The following is a 20,002-nucleotide window of genomic DNA, read 5'->3' on the forward strand; positions in this document are numbered from 1 at the left end:
AATGTATTAATTCATTAATTAAATTTAAAAAAATTACATAATATATTGATATGATAAAAATAGAATTACCTTTAAAAATATACATATTAAATTATTTAAAAAAATTATTTTAAATATTCCATACTAAATTAAATTAAAATAAACACATATAATATCATTTTATTTTTCTCGAATGAAAAATCATCCCAAAAAAAAAGACAGTCTCTCCAACATAACGAAATACTAGTTGCTATGCACACGCGATGCGTGTGTGTACAATCTTTTTTATTATTATCGATGGACTAAAGTGAAATTTGACAAATTATGGATGGACTAAATTGATATTTGAATTATTAAAATAAAAATAAATAAAAATAAAAGTGTGTGTTGAAATTAAAACAAAAAACAAAAGTGTAATATTAATATCATATAAGGGTAAAATTGGAAAAAAAATTGGTGTGCTCTCTAGGTAGTTATTATCATGTCCTCACATTTAATATAATAGTATAGATAGTATAGATACGCCACATACTCCCACAGCTACATCGCATCCAATGAAGTTTACTCGAACGAATAAGTGTTTGAATAAGTCCAGGCAAAAACTTGTGTGAGACGGTCTCACGGATCGTATTTTGTGAGACGAGTCTCTTATTTGGGTCATCCATGAAAAAGTATTACTTTTTATGCTAACAGTATTATTTTTTAATTTAAATATCGGTAGGGTTGACCCGTCTCACAGATAAAGATTCGTGAGACCGTCTCACAAAAGACCTACTTATNTGGCAAATTTTTTTTTTTTTGAAATTTTGATCCACAAGTCTGATTAAATGTCTAATGATTGCAACATAAACTATGATTGCAACATAAACTATTATATTTGTGCAATCAATCTTTTGTTGGAAGGAATTTGTAAAATCTAGCCTCCCATTTGTTAGAGTGTTAATAAATTTTTTTTAACTTAACTTTTACCATAAATTGGCAACTACCAAATGAATTTAGTTGTCAACAAATAGTTTAACATGGAAATTAGTTCAAAATAGAACGAGTGAAATTAGTATTAGTATTTTCTAAAACTTTCCAAATTTTCAGGTTGAGTCATAATTGTCGTGATAGGACAATTGAAACATGAAACTTATTTTGTTGCATGGTTCGAATTATCTAATTTGGACAAATAGTGACTGATATTGCTGAAATTCAGGATGGAAGTGAAGATCCGACCTCCAGCTACCACCCTGAATTTCAGCAACATCACTGACTATATCTTTTGCTAAATAGACATACGATTGGTCATGATATATTTTATGATGTCTTTTTATCAAAAAGAATTTGGTAAATATATTGTTTTTTTAAGAAAAAATAATGGGTTTTCCCCATTGTTCCAAAAAAAAAACGATATTGGTCATTTCAATTAATGAATCGAAATAAACGATTGATTGTCCATATTGTCTTAGCCCAATTATTTCATATATGAAAATAAAGCTTAGCGAGTCCAAATGCTTGGCGAATCCCAGCCGTGGAGTTATACCCGAAGAAAACGGAAAGATCTCAGCCGTACATGCTAGGGTTTCAATCCAGTCCCCCTACATTTAAATAACCCTACTTGCTAAGAAGAGTACCCTCTTTGCCTCGGAGTCCCATAATCCGAAGACCCGAAGAAGGTGAAAATGGTGCAGCGGCTCACCTACAGGAAGCGGCACAGCTATGCCACGAAGTCCAATCAGCACCGCGTCGTGAAAACCCCCGGTAATTTTGGAACCTTGAGCTTGAAGGAGGAGGAGTGATTTTGCAGTAATTTGATGGGTTTAATCTTTTTTTTTTTTGTGAATCTGATGTCATGCTTTCTGAATTCTTTGCATTCTGTAGGTCGATTGCGTGTTTTGTTGATGGATTGTTTGTTATTTGTGTGAATACAGGTGGGAAGCTAGTGTACCAGACTACTAAGAAGAGGGCGAATGGCCCTAAATGCCCTGTTACTGGAAAAAGAATCCAAGGGGTAGTTCTCTATTTTCGAAGTAATCTGTGTGTTTCAATGCGCCTTTAGTTAAATTAATCGATTGTTTTGTTCCATGTGATGTTAGCTCTAACTAATCTGTGTGTTTCAACCAAGGTTTTTATGAATTCGTATGGGATTTATGTCAGCTGGAATATCTGAATACCCATTTGTGTGGGCTGTTTGATTGTTCAACGATTCTTGTGCGGTGTTGTCGAAAGTGTTGGTGGATGCAGGGAATGCACACATCTCATGATGCATGATGCCCTCATATATGCTTATTTCTCAATGTTTGAGAAATGTGGGAAATGGGAATACAATCTTTCTTCCTGTCAGTGTTCATTGGTAAAGTATATGGCAGCAAAAAATTATATATTTTATAGGAGTAACTGAGAGAATGGAACAAAAATGAAACACTTAATGCTATTTGGGATCACTCTGTTTATACTTGAATTTCAATGTCATTTGAGTAGTTATTAGAAGTGGAATGCCCACTTAGGTGCATGAGTATCATAAACTTAGACCCTATGTGCACAGCTATGCACGTTTGAAGTGAGAAGAATAGGGTAGAATCAGAATATAAAAATATTAATTACATATAACATGTAATATTCGTGAATGTTGGGACCTCCGGGTTAAGGGACCCTCGTCATCAAAAAGCATAGCTTTGGGACACTTGAGCTGAACCTTGTTGAGTTTTGAGCTTAGGTAAGTGCTATTAGGGCTTTTAACGACTATGACAAGGCTATTCTTGCATTATGATATCGTGGTAGTGAACGCACTCATGTTTAAGTTGGTGATGATAGATGATAGGCCTATTGGCATGTGATATTTTCAGAGAAACTTGATTGATAAGAATCCTTGACATTTATGCTGTTCTGCTCTGTTGATGAAGATAGAATGGGAAGTTTTTTCTAGTAGTTTCAAATAGACATAATGGTATTATGTGTTGTGAGGCTGTGGTGGTTAGCATTGTCTTGTGATCCTATTATGTATATCTGGAAAATTAGCTATCACTATTGAGTTTTCATATTATAAATCTTAAGCTTTGGTCCTTTGCATTTCTGTGCTAAAATCTACGGATCAGCAAGTACTCTACTGTTTGTCATATCGCAGATTCCTCATTTAAGACCTGCGGAGTACAAGAGGTCTAGATTATCCCGAAACCGGAGGACTGTCAACCGTCCTTATGGTGGCGTGTTGTCTGGTAGTGCCGTCCGGGAAAGGTTTGTTATTTTTTTTATGAATTCATCTTCATTTTCAATGTTTCTCAAGTCAGCTTCGTTTTCAATTTTTGTTTCTGGTAAATACTAACATCAATCATCTATGCCTGGATATAGGATCATTAGAGCTTTCTTGGTTGAAGAACAAAAGATCGTGAAGAAAGTTTTGAAGATACAAAAAGCCAAGGACAAGCTTTCTTCTAAAAGCTGAAGTGCCAGCCAGATTCTGAACTAGTTTTGGATTACAATCGCTCAAGGAAATCATGGAATTGTATTGTGAGGCTTTAAAGCTTCACTAATATTTGTATTTTCTTTGAATTCTCGAAAGAGTCACTTGTTTTTTGTCTTCAGTTTGTCGAAAATTCAAAAGATTTTGTGATTTTCCCTCTTGCACCTGAACTTATTTGATTTCTTTTATGTAATTCTACTATTGCGCCTTTCTTAGCTCCGAGTCTGCTAATTTTCGTTAGAATTTGATGTTTTGATGTATGAATATACTGCGTATTTGTCGTGTTTTGGAATGCATGCAAAGAAGAATCCAACATCAAATTTACCAAATCTATCCCTTCTTCGTGCCCTCGAGAAAAGCCATGTGTATTAAAATTAATCAAAATCATACAAAAATGCAAGTTGACATATCTAACGAAGAAGAAGAAGAATAGTTGATGGCGTTTCTCGAGACCCTGTGGTGAGGGTTTTCACGAGATGAAAATCCATTCCAAATGGAATCTGGAGTTAGTTCGTTTTCATCTAATAAACTGGTTCAAAAAATCGATATATACGTCCAGAATGTGCGGTTGTATTACGAGATGAAGTTGATGATGCACTTGTCGAGGTGAAGAAGATGATTGGAAATATGAGATGGGATTTCAAGATGATGGCCCCCTTGTTCCAGAAAAAAATCAAGGTTCTAAAATGCGTGAAGCGTCCCGAAATTCGGATGTCGAGCTCCAAGCTTTTCAAGCNAATGGATTGGCTGAATCATTGATTAAACGTCTGCAAATGATTGCTAGACCAATGATTATGAAAACAAAGCTCCCTATTTCTATATGGGGACATGCAATTTTACATGCTGCTTCATTAATTCGCATCAGACCAAGTGCATATCATAAATACTCCCCATTGCAGCTTGCATTTGGTAAAGAACCAGACATTTCTCATCTGAGAATTTTTGGATGTATGGTGTATGTGCCTATTGCACCACCTCAACGAAAGAAAATGGGACCTCAAAGAAAGATTGGAATTTATATCGGTTATGATAGTCCATCAATCATTCGATATCTTGAACCTCAGACAGGCGACGTGTTCACAGCACGTTTTGCTGATTGTCATTTTAATGAGGAAATCTTCCCAATGTTAGGGGGAGACAAGAAACATACCGAAAAAGAAATTACATGGTATATATTTATCATCATTGTTACATCTGGATCCAAGAACACAACAATGTGATAAAGATGTACAGCAAATTGTGCACTTGCAAAGAATAGCAAATCAAATACCAGATGCGTTTACATATGCAAAAAGGATAACTAAATCATATATACATGCTGTAAATGATGTTGCTCGAATTGAAATTCCAAATAAACAAATTGAACAATGTCATGATGTCATAAAACGCTGAAGCGTGGAAGGCCAGTCGGTTCCAAGGATAAAAATCCTGGGAAAAGAAAATTCATAAAGAAACACGATGATCAAAAAATAAAGAATGATGTTCTTGAAGAAACACATGATGATCACAAAATAAAGAATGATGTTCATGAAGAAACACATGAAGATCTGTCAGAACCACAAACTGACGAGAATCGTGAAATCTCTATCAATTATATTAATACTGAAAAAATATGGAACCGAAAAGATATAGAAGAAATTGATGATATATTTTCTTATAATGTGGTGATAGAATNTTTGCCGAGCTTCAAGCTTAAGCGCACTTAAGCGAGGCTTAAGCGGGCTTTTTAGAACCCTGGAAAAAATACTCATTGCTGTTGAACAATATTGGGGCAATTCCACGTGTACACAATAAGAGCCGACGGAGTCATTATTTGCAGAAATGACACGATTCATTCCAAGCTTGTGATGCTTTGATTTCTTGTACATAATCAAAGGGAATATTGGACGCCTTCTCCATTTTACTGGGCTGACATTTTCGCTGCAGAATGGGACGGGGGACTTTTAGTTGGGCTTAGATTAGCATATTTAACCATGGATGAATAGTTCTGTATGTTGTATTTAGTCGAGCTCTTGTAATATTAGTACTATTTATTGATTTCCAGCTGCAGTTAGTTTTTTGTGGTTCATTGTCGGTGTGAAATGAGTCATGCATAGTACTAATATTACCTACTGAGTTTGTATTTGATATGTTCATGCTTCACATGAAGCCCATTTCGCAGGGTTTCGACTTGAATCAGGCTTGATTTAATTCTCGAACTTGTTCGAGTTCAACTAAAGCTCTGTAAGTCCGTACATGAATCTGACCCGCGAAAAGCCCACCTGACAGCGAATTCGATTCTTCCGAACCAAGCCATGATACCCTATTTTGTAACCTTTTAGAATCCAAGAAACAATAGCCATGATACCCTGTTTAGTAATCCTTTTAGAATCCAAGAAAATCTAAATCTGGTGCAATGTGTTGTTCCTTTAAGTACAAACAGGAAGAAAACATAGGACCAAAATGGCTTTCATTTTCGGGTTCAAAAATATTAATTGTGGAGATGTCATGTGATCCTCGGTATCAATATTGTCTAAATATTTATGGATTAGTCTCAATCAAGGTATATCCTATCATTAGCAGTTGGGCTTCTATGTTTAGCAAAAATTTATGTGAGACGGTCTCACGGATCGTATTTTGTGAGACGGATATCTTATTTGAGTTATCCATGAAAAATAGTATTAATTTTTATTGTGAATATCTGTAAGGTTGAATCGTCTCACAGAGAAATATTCGTTAGATCGTTTCACAATAGACCTACTCATTACTTTTTGTCTCCGGAAAAAAGNAAAGGCCTGGAATTGATTATGAAGAAACGTATTCTCCTGTGATGGATGCAATTACGTTTCGGTATTTGATTAGCTTGGCGGTATCTGAAAATTTAGAAATGTATCTTATGGATGTTGTTACAGCTTACTTATATGGATGACTTTATAGTAATATATATATGAAAATCCCTGAAGGATTTAAGATGTCTGAAGCACAAAGTTCAAAACCTAGAGAATATTATTCTGTGAAATTACAAAGATCATTATATGGGTTAAAGCAATCCGGCCGAATGTGGTATAATCGGCTAAGTGATCACTTGTTGAAAAAGGGATATGTAAATAATGCAATTNTTACATGCATGGGTCACAAAATAAAACACTATAAATTTTATTTAATTATTAAAAAATTATTATAAAACACTATAAATTTTATAAATAACATAAAATTATCCAAATTAAATAATTATTGAATTATTTTTATATATTCTCTAGATTATTTTAANCAACATCCGGATGCGTAATTATTGCTGTATATGTTGATGATTTAAACATCATTGGAACAAATAAAGAAATTAAAGAAGTTGTGTCATACTTGAAGGAAGAATTTGAAATGAAGGATCTTGGAAAAACAAAGTATTGTCTGGGGCTACAAATTGAACAAAAAGAATGTGGAATATTTGTCCACCAGACAAATTATACAGAAAAGATCCTTAAATGTTTTAATATGGATAAATCAAATCCTTTAAGAACGCCAATGGTTGTTAGATCATTAAACATAGAAAAGGATCCATTCCGTCCATGTGAAGATGATGAAGATATTCTTGGTCCAGAAGTACCATATTTAAGTGCTATCGGTGCCCTTATGTATCTTACAAATTGTACAAGGCCTGATATATCTTTTGTCGTAAATTTATTGGCAAGATTTAGCACATATCCAACAAAGAGACACTGGAACGGAATTAAACATATATTCTGTTATCTACGAGGAACGACAGACTTGGGACTTTTGTATTCAAAAGATGCTAATCCAAGTATAATTGGTTATGACGATGCTGGATACTTATCTGATCCACACAAGGCACGTTCCCAAACTGGATATGTATTTACTCGTGGAGGCACTGCAATTTCTCGGAGTTCACAGAAACAAACGCTCGTAACAATTTCATCAAATCATGCCGAGATTATCGTACTACATGAAGCAAGCTGTGAATGTGTGTGGTTAAAATCAATGACCCAACATATCCAAATCTCATGCGGATTATCATTCGATGAGAAGCCTGTAATTTTATATAAAGATAATGCTGCATGTGTTGCTCAAATGAAAGAAGGATACATAAAAAGCGACAGAACTAAACATATTCCTCCTAAGTTTTTCGCATTCACCAAGGAGCTTGAGAAGAATAAATATATTGATGTTCGTCACATTCAATCAAGTAAAAATTCATCAGATCTCTTCACAAAGACATTTCCAACGACAATATTCAGAAAGCACATATATAATATTGGGATGCGCAATCTACGAAATTTGTGAAGAATTGTTCATGTCATGATGAGGAGGAGTTTACGTGACTGCACTCTTTTTCCCTTACTATGGTTTTTATTCCAATGGGTTTTTCCTAGTAAGGTTTTTAACGAGGCAGTATAAAAACACGTAATGAAGACAATTGTATTATGATCATCATCACAAGGGGGATTGTTGAAAATGTGAAATATTTCTGTTGAAAATTATAATGTTGAATGTTGAAAATTATGTAAAATTAGGTGTTGAATGTTGAAATTTGTGTGTGATGATGAAGGTAATGATGTAATTTATTTTTGGATTGTTTGTAAAGATTTTCTATAAATAGATCTCTCATTTATGAAGAAAATCACAATTGAGTTGAGAGAAAAATATTATAAAGTGTGTAGTGTGATAATTTTGAGAGTTTAAGATTTTTACTTTTTATCGTAAATTTTTACTTTTTCACAACAATACTTATATAAAAAAAAAACCATTTTAACACAGGTACACAATTACTGCAAAAAAATTATCGACCCAAATAAAATAATTAAAAATACTATCTCCAACCAGATCGGATTGATTGAAAGTGTGAAAATACACATATTTTGTTCACAAGTGAAATATTTGCCGACAAAAGGCATGAGAAACTGCATTATTGCGAGTCAAAAGGTTACAACATGCTATAAATTCAGGCAGACATTGGCTGTAATGCTGTGGTTTTTCTGAATAAACTAATATATTCTTCACATGGTTGCAAAAGGGATTCTGTAGTTTTGATTATGTGCATGGCAGGATTGATACTGTAACATGGGACACACAATCAAGTGCATCCACCACGGGTAAAATTAAAATCCAACTACTCTTATTTTATCTAAATTTATAGTTATCTTAACGCTATAACTTCAATATTTTAAAATTTATAACAACTCAAACACTATCTTCGATCTCTTTCATGCTATTGTTTCTCGACATGTTCATATGATCACTTGGTTTCGAAATATGTATATAGACTGTAGTACAATGTTAAGATACTTGTTTGAGTTCAATCTTAGATTTTTCATTATTCATCGAGTGGTCTACACCTGATGCAGTTTAGAGATGATCGATTATAGCATAAATGCTTATTGCTTTAAAATTTTGTGTATTAGGTTTTTACTTTAAACAAAAAAAATTAACATATGTTGTGTAGTACCAAGTATTTGCTGTTTAACCGAAAGTTATACCTACTAGTAATGGTGCAAGTTTAATCTTTAAAACCATACATCAGCCAAGTGCCAAGCTCTAATATCAATTATTGGACCGAACGTTTGCTGCTTTACTAAAAACGTCTATAGCTGGTGTAATGATGCAATTATAATATTTAAACTGTACAATCACCCAAATATCATGTTTCAATTACTCTTCTAACATGTCCAACATATTGGGAGAAATGAAGGACACTTGTATTTGGGGAAGGAACTAAATAAATGATACTTTTATTATTGGAGAGGATTAAAATTATATTTTAAATAATGTAATCACATGGTTGTATACGAACTAAATCGAGTCGAATATGAAAAAATGTAAGACTAATGTGAGGCTCGGTAACTTAAATTATGTTTAATTATAAAAAAAATAATGAATTATTTAAATATGCAGCGGAAAAATGATTTAAAATACTTTAAAATGAATTATATGGTCCGGAAAAATTTCGACATGACCTAATTAGATATATTCAAACTTGAATCAAAGTTTGAATAATTAAAATTATTTTTTGCTCATATCCTGTTTGAAGTAAAGCTCGAGTTCAGCTAGAAAAATTCAAGCATGTTAGTGAACTATTCGAACTATTGCTCGAAAATTAATATTTTAAAGATTCAAAATATATTTATTTAATACAAAATTCTATTAGATTAACAAAATAGTAAAGTTCGCCAGTGGATCGCTAATTTTCAATCAATATAATTTGGACACAAATTTGACTAAAAAAAAAGATCGAACATGTTCGGTTTTGATTAAAATTTGATAAATATTACAAATTCATTTTCAATATTTTTCGAGCCACATCGAAAAGTTGTATATTTATCACACGTATTTTAATAGAATGACAAANTATCACACACCAATCATCTATATTGTCTATTTCTTGATTTATATTATATTATATTTTGACTCATTTAATTATTTTCTTGAAAAAACAATATCCATGAATTTGGATTTTCTTCAAGATCCCATCAAATTAAAGGGCCCCTCTCCATTTATTCAGGCACCCTTCCTTCTCCTGTTCCTATTTAATTTCCCTTCCTTATACTGATCAAGAACTCAGACCAAACCTCGACTTGTCTTTCAAACCCTACAATTCACAAAATATCTGCAAATTTTTCTCATTTTTTTTGTTTCATTTTTTCTGCCATTTTTTCTTACAGCATCTCTTCTGTTTTTCGTTTCTTGCGTAGAATCACAAGAATGGCAATGCCTGTAATAACCCTAACTCCTTCCAACGGCAGCAGTGCCAGAAGGGGTGCTTCCTTCTCTTCGTACTTGAATGAAAACGAGGAAAACTTTGTGCTTACGTTATCAGGAAGAAAGAAGGCAGAATACAGAGAAATCGATGTATTCGATGCCCATAAATACTTCAATGAAGGGACGAATCAAACTTGCAAAATCGTGAAGAAAGAATTACTCTATGTTGATCAGGGCAAGAAAGATGACCCGTTCGAATTACTTTCGGTGAAAACTCGACGGTGGACGTCTTTCCCGAGCACACGTTCCGAGTCGCGCTGTAAATCGAGCTGCAATAGCCGGAGCAGGCTGATGCACTGTGTTTCAAGAAACCAGGAGCCTGGAAAGATGAACAAGAGGATTACATTTCTTGATATTATTAGCTGTTCTTGCATTGGCAAGGGTTCTAATGATATTAGTGATTGTGTGGTGGAAAATTGGAATTCAAGACCAGAAGAGAAAATCAGGGATCAGGGCGTGAAGAACTCGGAATCAGGGCGTAATTTTGTAAAGTCTGATGAGCCTGGATTCAGGTTGAACTCAGATAGCCATTTCAGCTTCCCTGTTTTCAGCCCGAATCCTGGAAATCATGACGAAGAAGGTAATAACAAGAGGAAATCCCTGGAAGTGTTTGGTTCTCCGGAACTCGATGACAGGATATACTTTAGTGGCCTGGAGAAAAAATTTAACATGTTTGCATGGAATGCAATAACTCCAGGTAGAGTGGAGAACCTTATCAAAATCCCTCCAATTTCCGGGGCAATAGACTTTGATGAAACTCGTCCTGAAAGCGATCACCGTGATGCAAGTTCGGAGACGTTTGAAATCGAGAGCATGCCCAAAAACAACCGCGGTCTTTTTCTTTCCAGGCAGGGATCAGATTTCCCTTCGGGCCAAAACGATTACGCACCAAGCGAAGCAAGCGTCGAGTGGAGCGTGATCACCACCAGTGCGGCGGACTTTTCCGCCCTGTCGGATTCGGATGATGCGAAATCCACCATAAGTACGACTCATAAAATCAGCAAGAAAGTGAAAAATTCATCGTCCAGTTTTCTGTCCGGGTGTAAGAATCAGAAAGCTGTTGGAGTGGCTGGAAATGTGCATAAACTTAATACAAAGGCATATTCCAATGCGAGATTATTGCAAAAATCACCAGTTTCAAGATTTAACGGGGAGAATAACGAGGTGGGTTTCAGCGCCAAAATCAGGGAGCCATCATTTGACGGACAAAAGTTATGTCGATCACAATCTGGAGGTGCAAAAAATCTTTTATACATCATGTAAAATGTTTATATTTGTCTATGCTGTTTGTTTAATCAATTGTTATAATAGTAACAATGATGTATAATAATGGGAAAATTGCAAATTTTAGTTTAATGTAATATATATCGTCAAATTTCAATTTTAGTGTTCAATTTTTTTGTTTTTAGTCATGACATCTGATGTCCACGATGTCCACATATGGATACGTGTTCTGGGAAAAACGGACTAAAATTCGAAGATAAATGATTGAAAAGAAACATGATTTTTTTTTATCCAATTATTTGTTAAATTTTGAGTTTTGATTGACTGATGTTTTATAGTTTGGTTTTATTACAGCAATTTTTAATATTATGTTATTTTGATCTAATTGTTGATTTGACATCGAAAAATTATAATATCACATTCGACATGCTGTTGAAAATTAATAGTTTGTCATATGTCACATCAATAATTAAAACAAAATAGTCGAAAATTAAAAAATAATGTATTAAAACCAAAATTTTAAAATTTTATAGAATTTTTATATATATTTTAATTACGAGTATATTTATAAAGATTTGGACCTTCATAATTCATGTACACATGACACTGAATGGTTTTGCGGACTGCTGTTGAGTTAGAATTTCAATAAGAAATTCTATTTTTTACCGTTTGTTAGAATATTATTTTTGTGAAAGTTAACAAGGAAACACATTTTTTTGGTCAACTAATTTGTTCAATTTTGGATTTCAGTCTACTAAGTTTTCAAAATTTGATTTTGATATATTAATTTTTAATTTTTATTTATTTTTGTTTAACTGCTTATGAACATATGAAACGCCAACGTTTCATAGAAAAATGTCTAATCTGTTATCGAAAATTGCCGATGGTCAAATATCACATCAACAATTAAGCCAAAATATTCTAAAATCAAAACTTAATAGAGCAACCCAAAAAAATCATTTTCCAAAAAAAAAATGAAGCCATCTTAGAATAATAATTTTCTACAAACACACAGTACACGCACTCGACTGCTATAACGAGCTTTGCACTGTAGCTGTAGATATATATGTACCGATCCATATTATTATTAATGAAATGGACCCCTCGCTTCCGCACAACAGGACACAACGCCTCATGGCATGAGAAGCTCAAGACCAGCAGCAACACATCAACTGTAATAAATTTATTTATGCAGAAAAAAGGAAGATAATAAGTATAGGGAAAGTTGCTGGAATCTCTCCAAAAAAAAAAAAGGTTGGTTGACAAGATATAATTTATTTTACTCCATCCCACACTAAAATTTCTTGATTGGACCTTTATAATTATGATAAAATGACAAGTAAAAAATTAAATAAATAAACAGATGAACAAATATCAGTGCAACAACTAAGTTGGTAAGGAGCCGTGGGCGGCCGTTAGACGATGGCGAAAGTACTTCTACGGGAGAAATGTGGAGGTGTTAACATAGAGATTGAGCTATGTCGGAGCACATATTTTTGTTTTAAATTTTTGAATTTAAAAAAAAAAACTTATTAAAAAGAAGAAATAAAATTTATAATTTTAATCGTAATAGAGAATTTTTGCCCGGTTTGGTTATATTAGGCCACTCGTTCATTTAAGAAGCAAAACCTCTCAATTTCACTCATGCAATATTATAGAAGATGGTCGAATGAGGATATATGTATAGCTAGCTACTTGCATATATTGCATGTCATCATGGGTTCCAAGATTCAACGTGAAAATCGATGCAAACAAAGGAGTAAGTCATGTCAGCAAATAATGCATCACAAGTGCCCAAGAACTTAATGCAGCAGCAGCAGTCAAATGGATGGATATATGAAGAGAGAGTGATGGCGGATGGGCCCATTGGGAAGCTCTCACTCTTGAATGTTCGGAAGCTAGATGGCTCCATGGAGGCGATGTTTGAGATGATGGATAATTGGGAAAATAATCTTAAAGAAAATATACAACAAAGTATAACAAACGAGAACATGTATATTTGCTGGGAAAACTGTCAAACTCAGTCTCCTAGTAGGTTTTTGGTGCAAACCCCACTTTTGCGACTGTCTATGTAGTTCAGATTATATTAGATATAGATAGAAAATACATGGGATAAAAAAGAAGAGAGAGTTCACTCAACTTTAAGCCACGAACCGTATATGTATATGGGAAGCCTCGGCATATTTGCTTTTAATATAAAATAATTTTCTTTATGTATTTGTGTGAAATCTAATTATGTTTTGGGATTTTGAATTAAAGTTATTGTTTGAATTTTTAATTTTGTCGAGTTTTTCTTTCTTAAAAAATAAGGGGGTAATGGGAAACATTTGAAAGTGTGTGTAATTATTTTGCCATAGTATGTTATTATTGTTCGGATAAGTGGTGGTTCCACCACTACTCCAATTGCATCTCCCACACTGTTTTTAAAAGCGGTGAACAATAGGTAGACGGCCGCTCATCGTCTACAACTTAGGTGTATAGGCAGTCGTCTATACAGTTTTTTCTATAAATATATATGTTTTTTTTATCTTCTTATTTCTCCAATAATTCATCTCCATCGGATTCATACTAAAATCAATAACAATTCTTCCTCTCTGTACAGAACAAAACAATTCTTCCTCTCTCTACGGAACAAATTGATTGAAAAAAATGTCAAACAAATTTTTTTTAAAAAAATTATATATATTATATTAGACGACCACTTAGACGACCACGAAAAATCAGGGCAGTGAACGACTGCCCAGTGACCAGAAGCCGCCTATGCGGTCTTGGACGACACTAGACATCACTTTTTAGAACACTGCTCAAAGATCACACTGTTTTCGGACCACAAACTCGGAAGTTGTCCGTCCAATTGCAAGATTCAATACGCCTTTTCCACAAAAAAAAAAAAGGGAAAAAGAAGATTCAAATTTCAAATACACAAAACTTAAAGATATTTTTAGAAGGCTTGTTCCAGATTTCAACACAATGGGGGGTCATCTTGAAAATCAATTATTGAAGTGAATCGATTTAATTAAATCACAAGATTTCATTGTGGGCTTACTCCGTTTTTCTTTAATCAAGACAAAGCTATAGTCTACGAGTGGGGCCTCTACGACTTCATTATTTATATACTTTTATTTTTTAATCATTTTATGGGCAAACTATATGATTATATGATCTTTTCTCAACGCATATGAATTGAACTATTCAAGATTCTCATTCTCATGGGAAATAACATCCAAACAAACATAAAAGTTTCAAAGAAATTCTATTTGCGATTGTTCCAATAAGATCTAACGTCGATTATCCGAGTTTTATACCTTAGACCGTAATATTTGTATTGGATAGAAAACATCCAAACGTTAGAATATTAGCTCAAGATCTTTGTAACCAACATATTGCTAGGTTTCTATCAAGATATATTTTGCTGTAAATGCTGAACAACACAACTGCAGCCAATTCTGAAGCAGAATTAAACCAGAAAAGAAGTCAGAAGACGACAACCATCTGTGTTCAGCCCCACTGAATCAAACCCAAAAAAGAAACATTCGATGTTAATCCATGTCTTCTACAAAGAACAAAGACCTTTTTATCTGTTTGGATCCAGAAATTTGATTTAGAACAAAGATTACAATGGATAAATTTGAAATGATATTCATCTTTGACATATTTAAAATTACATTCCATTGACAATATATATACCATTACATTTACATAAGTTAACGATGCAACAAACTGAAATTCCATTCATCGAAACAATCAAATGGATTTGAAATCTATTATTTCAAATATCTCAATCTCAATCCAAACACAATATTTCATCGTACATTTGTAAGGTGATACCAAGTAAAAGGACCATGTCTTATGGGAAACATTTTCTCATTGATGAACTTAATCTGCTTATACTCTGAAAAAGGTAGCCTTACATTAGACAAAACCGTATCAAAACTATAGTCACATTCAAGATTCAAATTAAAGTTTACAACGGGTAAAACTAAAGTTCGAATTTAACAGACAAGATCATCGTGTGGCGCAGAGTCTAGCTGTCTCCAAGAAAAGCTTCCACCTCGATAATTTATTTCAAACATTTCAACGGAAAAGAGGCGGAATATAATACATCAGATGTCGTGTAAGATGTAGAGATATGCACAAAATCATAAAACACCCAATCATCGAATATGCTAAAAATGAGACAAAAAACTATACCGACAGGCCGGCAGTGGTTTATCTTTGTTAGTTTTCCTTGCCAACTTTTATAGGCTGAGCTTCAAAACCCCCAGAAGATCTCTTCACGAGTGAATAAGGCATGTAAGTGCCGAGAATCCTATCCCACGTGACAAAGAATGGCTGCGAAAAGTTATACTTGTTGCCATATAGCTGATGGTGAATATCATGATAGGCGGAGTTGTTTCTAAAGAAAATGTGGAATAGATTTCCGGGTAGCCATAGTCCACAGTGATCATCAACTGTTTTGATGGTAGCAAAGGAAAAGAAGAAGATGGAAGCTCGAGGAGACATGCCTGAGACCAGGAATGATAAAGCTCCGCCGATTGTGTCAAGAAGAAGACCCTCCAAAGGGTGGTTGTACAAAGCTCCAAAAGCGTACGGGACAACAAGCCGGTGATGCTGAGAATGGATATGCCGGTACAAGAACTTGTTGTGGTGCATGTAACGATGCATGAAATATTGCCAGGTATCTAATACCACCATAGCGACAAAAAACTGTCGGGCAAGAACAATGAGGGAGGCATGTTGAGCTTGCGCAGCTTCATTGTCACTTCCAGTAACCTACATGACAAACATAGTTACTATTTAGAAATATAGAGCGAAAGAATAACACATGTCGAGCTAGAAAAGCTCAAGACATGAAACATAACTGGAAAATTATTGCTTCAAACACGAAGATATAGAAAATTCAAGCCATCACAAAAACATTTCCTGGCAGGAATCACCTCCAGTATGTGTCTAAATATACAAAGCTCCATAGAGACCAGCTCAGTCAAATAAGTGAATAGAAATGCTTCAGATTATTTTCAATCATTTAAATTTTAATCACATAAAATATTTCCACTGAAACATTTGCTATGGAATCCACTACATAGCTTAATTTTTCACTAATGTTTCATGCAACTGTTATACAGAGCACCAAACTCATAATCAACTTGAACGCAATCTGTCACTATTTTCGACGCTAGTACATGATTAAAGAAATTCATATGTACATCAGTATATTTACTGGATTGATGAATGGAACTATGGAAGTATATATGCTGGTTCCTTAAGTTCCAGGTTTGGAGTGATGAAGTTTTGTGCCATCCTTTTTTCCTAACATATCATGGTTGAGGAAAAAATAAAAAATGTTTACTGCCATGGGAACGTGAATCCAACTCTTAAGGCGGGACTAAATGATATCTATGCCCTAAATGGACAAAGTCTAGTTGATCGACCCTTAAACAACTGTACGCTACCCTGCGATGAAAAAGGGGAAATTTGAAGGTTTTGAGTACTTACGAGAGAAGCAAATAAAAAAGGCAAGAAGTCAATTTGCACCACTCCTCTATTCAATAGAATAGGAATGCATTTATACTTGGTTTCCATCAACATTCCCATATTAGGATGTAAACGAAGCAGAAACGACTTGGAAAGTTAGTTTTTATCAATACGGCTCTAATCCCACTGCTTTCCGACCAGCTCGTCTGTCTCCTTCTCACGAATGACTTTAAGCTTTAGCACACTTCATATTACCATAAAAGATTGGCAGACAGGCAGTTCTCAAAAACCTTATTTTCCACCACATAAAAGATTGGCAGACAGGGAGTTCTCAAAAACCTTATTTTCCTCCATCAGACAGGGAGTTCTCGAAAACCTCATTTTCCAAAATCTAAGATGTCAAAGACAAAATCTGAGAACTAAGACACTTATCCATGCCCCATGATCCATATAACGACCAGTAAATACGTTAAGATATGGATAACAGCTGAAACCTAAATTACATATTTGGAAGTCAAATAACAAGGTTTGTTTTAGCCCTAACACAAATAAGACAAGATGATGAACATTAAAATAGTCAGAAAACAACGAAACACAAACAAAAACGTGGGAAAAAACTTTCTTAATAAATGTGACGTCTCAGGACACCTGTTTTGATTTGGTATCTGACGAATATATCAAGAAGAAACAATATATAATGACAATTTTTTCAGGGCGCCACTGATCCAACTCGTATATATAATGCTAAGAAGAAACAAACGACAATACATAATGCCAATTTTTCCAGGGCGTCACTAATCCAACTCACACAAACGACAAGGATGCAAAATTAGATAATACCAAAAAAGGAAATCCATCCATTCTTCAAACAATTACATACAATGAGCACTTTACAAACCATAGAACCGCCACAATAACAGTTATTTACGATATTAAACAGCACTTCCATGAAGTAAACCTCAACAAACTGTACATACATAAATACACATGCATCTATTTATCAATACCTGGTGTAAACCATACTTATTAAACCAATCATAAAATAATCAATTCAATTCAGCGTAACGAGCCCAAATAAATTTCTACATGCTCAGAACTCAACTACATCCATGCATCAACATAATACTTGAACCAATTCAAGAAAACAAAGAACAACTCACGGCAAAGAGAACGGTGGCCACAACTGCCTGAACAGCCTGCTGAAGAAGGACCCCTTTGAACACATCTTTCTTGGACGCCAAATTCTTCTCATCTTCATCTTTCCTCGTGTGCAGCCTGTAATTATCGAGGAATCCTAGCGTAATATAAATTCCTGAATAAACCCAGTACACAATTATCGGTACAAAAGTGCCCAATATCTCATCCGAAACGTCCCAGACCTTCATTATCTCCATACCCAATTCGAAAATTCTGCCTTACCGGGAGAGATTACAAGTGGGATTTCGATAAAAACACAGACTGCGGATTCGTGTTGGATTATGTATTCGTCTGTTATCTATATTGGAAGAAAAAGAAAAAGAAAAAGAAAAAGAAAAAGAAAATCAGAAAAAGAACCCTAGATCCAGACACAGCCTGGATCAAGTAATTGGCATAAAATGGGTTCGCTGGAAAAGTGAGAATCGAAACGGGATTCCAAATATGACGATTGATTTTTAAAAAATTTTAAAGAGAGAGAAAAAAAATATCTTGATTTCGAGAAGGTTCAAAATAATTGGACTTTGTTCTTTGACTTTTTCCACGAAAGACAGCTGCCGGCTTCACTACAATAAATATTTGTTTATATAAAATTATTTCCGAGTCAATTATCAACAAATCAGAGTGGCGCAGCGGAAGCGTGGTGGGCCCATAACCCACAGGTCCCAGGATCGAAACCTGGCTCTGATATTCAGATGAAGGTTTCCAACCACTACTTTTTTGTTTAATTTCTCAACAAATCAAACCGTTGATTTGGATCATTTTTAGTTCATTGTGATTTCAATCGGTTTTAAAATTAATTAAACCGAAAAATATCACTTTAAACCGTTTAGATTTTTTTATTAAAAAAAAATCAAACAAAACAAATTCATAAATATATTTTTCAGTTACATAAATATTTTATTTTTTTTCAAAATTGGCATAAAATTATTGAATACTTGAAATCTAAATTATCAGTATCCAGATTCTATCTCGATTTCTTGTGTCTATTTTGGTACTCGATCTCGGCAGATGTCACCATTGTTTTTTACCGCTCTTCTAGCCTGTTGATGATTCTAGCATTGTATCAAAGCATGCGTGGTTCCTTAAAAATTGCATAGTTTTTCCAGGTTTCATTTGCTGTTAATGAGACAGAGAGGGTTAAAAGTAGAACTACTTCATCATTAGTCAGTTGCATGCTACTGTGTGTGTGTGTGTTTTTTTTTTTTTTAATCTCCTCTGCGTGCCTTATTGCTGTTGGATCTCGGTTTTCTACGTGCCCAAACGCAGCGGAAGTTTAAAATTTTTATTTTATTTTGAAAACAAAATAATTCTTTTGGACACTCGTATGATTTTCAGGAATTAAACATGCACAGGATGTTTAAAAATTATACCTTTGTAAATTAAATCACTGGACTCCAACTAATCCTGTATAAACGGATTAGCTCTTGTTGATTCTCTATGAACTTTCTTCAAGAAATCCTCCTATCAAGTCCACGACTAGATAGTGTGTTCCTCTTCCAATTTGCACTAGAAAATATGGAAGATATTTTGCGTAGAAGAGAAAATAATTGAGAGATGGCTCAAATTTTCCTTCAAAAATAGTGACCAATTTTTTTTTTCTCTTTGGAAGTGGGAGTCTCGAAGGGGTGGTTGGTGGTGGTGTAGGATTTGACCTTTTTTTTGTATTATTTATAATTAACTTAAACCCTAACTACATAATTAACATTAATGGGCTTGATTTAATTAATTGGGCTAGTCCAACTAGTTTAATTAATTTAATCAAAGCCTATTAAAACTTTAATTATTTATTATGATGGACTTGTACTCTTACAAGCCCATTAAACATACCCACCTTATTTAATTTATTAATTAATAAACTCAACTTTTGAGCTTAATAAATTAAATACATTATAAATTCAACATTTGAATTTATTATTTAAATTATAAATTCAACTC

General features: G+C 34.0%; 3 protein-coding genes and 1 non-coding gene across 4 annotated transcripts; 3 read left to right on the forward strand and 1 right to left on the reverse strand.

The window, feature by feature from the left end:
- The first annotated feature begins 1,517 nt into the window (after window positions 1–1,517).
- LOC140965093 (large ribosomal subunit protein eL34-like) lies at window positions 1,518–3,636 on the forward strand. Its single transcript, XM_073425150.1, has 4 exons — window positions 1,518–1,722; window positions 1,893–1,972; window positions 3,086–3,195; window positions 3,310–3,636. Exons 1-4 carry the CDS (start codon window positions 1,644–1,646, stop codon window positions 3,401–3,403), a joined length of 363 nt encoding a protein of 120 aa, XP_073281251.1. The 5' UTR covers window positions 1,518–1,643; the 3' UTR covers window positions 3,404–3,636.
- A 6,286-nt stretch (window positions 3,637–9,922) lies between these two features.
- LOC140964884 (protein PHYTOCHROME KINASE SUBSTRATE 2-like) lies at window positions 9,923–11,539 on the forward strand. The gene has a single exon (XM_073424856.1). It carries the CDS (start codon window positions 10,115–10,117, stop codon window positions 11,432–11,434), a length of 1,320 nt encoding a protein of 439 aa, XP_073280957.1. The 5' UTR covers window positions 9,923–10,114; the 3' UTR covers window positions 11,435–11,539.
- A 3,593-nt stretch (window positions 11,540–15,132) lies between these two features.
- Window positions 15,133–18,564, reverse strand: LOC140964683 (sphinganine C4-monooxygenase 2-like). Its single transcript, XM_073424555.1, has 2 exons — window positions 18,031–18,564; window positions 15,133–16,168 (listed from the first exon to the last, which is right to left on the reverse strand). Exons 1-2 carry the CDS (start codon window positions 18,262–18,264, stop codon window positions 15,614–15,616), a joined length of 789 nt encoding a protein of 262 aa, XP_073280656.1. The 5' UTR covers window positions 18,265–18,564; the 3' UTR covers window positions 15,133–15,613.
- A 118-nt stretch (window positions 18,565–18,682) lies between these two features.
- Window positions 18,683–18,754, forward strand: TRNAM-CAU (transfer RNA methionine (anticodon CAU)). The gene has a single exon. It is a non-coding gene; the product is annotated as a tRNA-Met (tRNA).
- Window positions 18,755–20,002: the final 1,248 nt, after the last annotated feature.

The sequence above is a fragment of the Primulina huaijiensis genome, chromosome 18 (genome assembly GCF_012295235.1).
Source record: "Primulina huaijiensis isolate GDHJ02 chromosome 18, ASM1229523v2, whole genome shotgun sequence".
Lineage (NCBI taxonomy): Eukaryota > Viridiplantae > Streptophyta > Magnoliopsida > Lamiales > Gesneriaceae > Primulina > Primulina huaijiensis.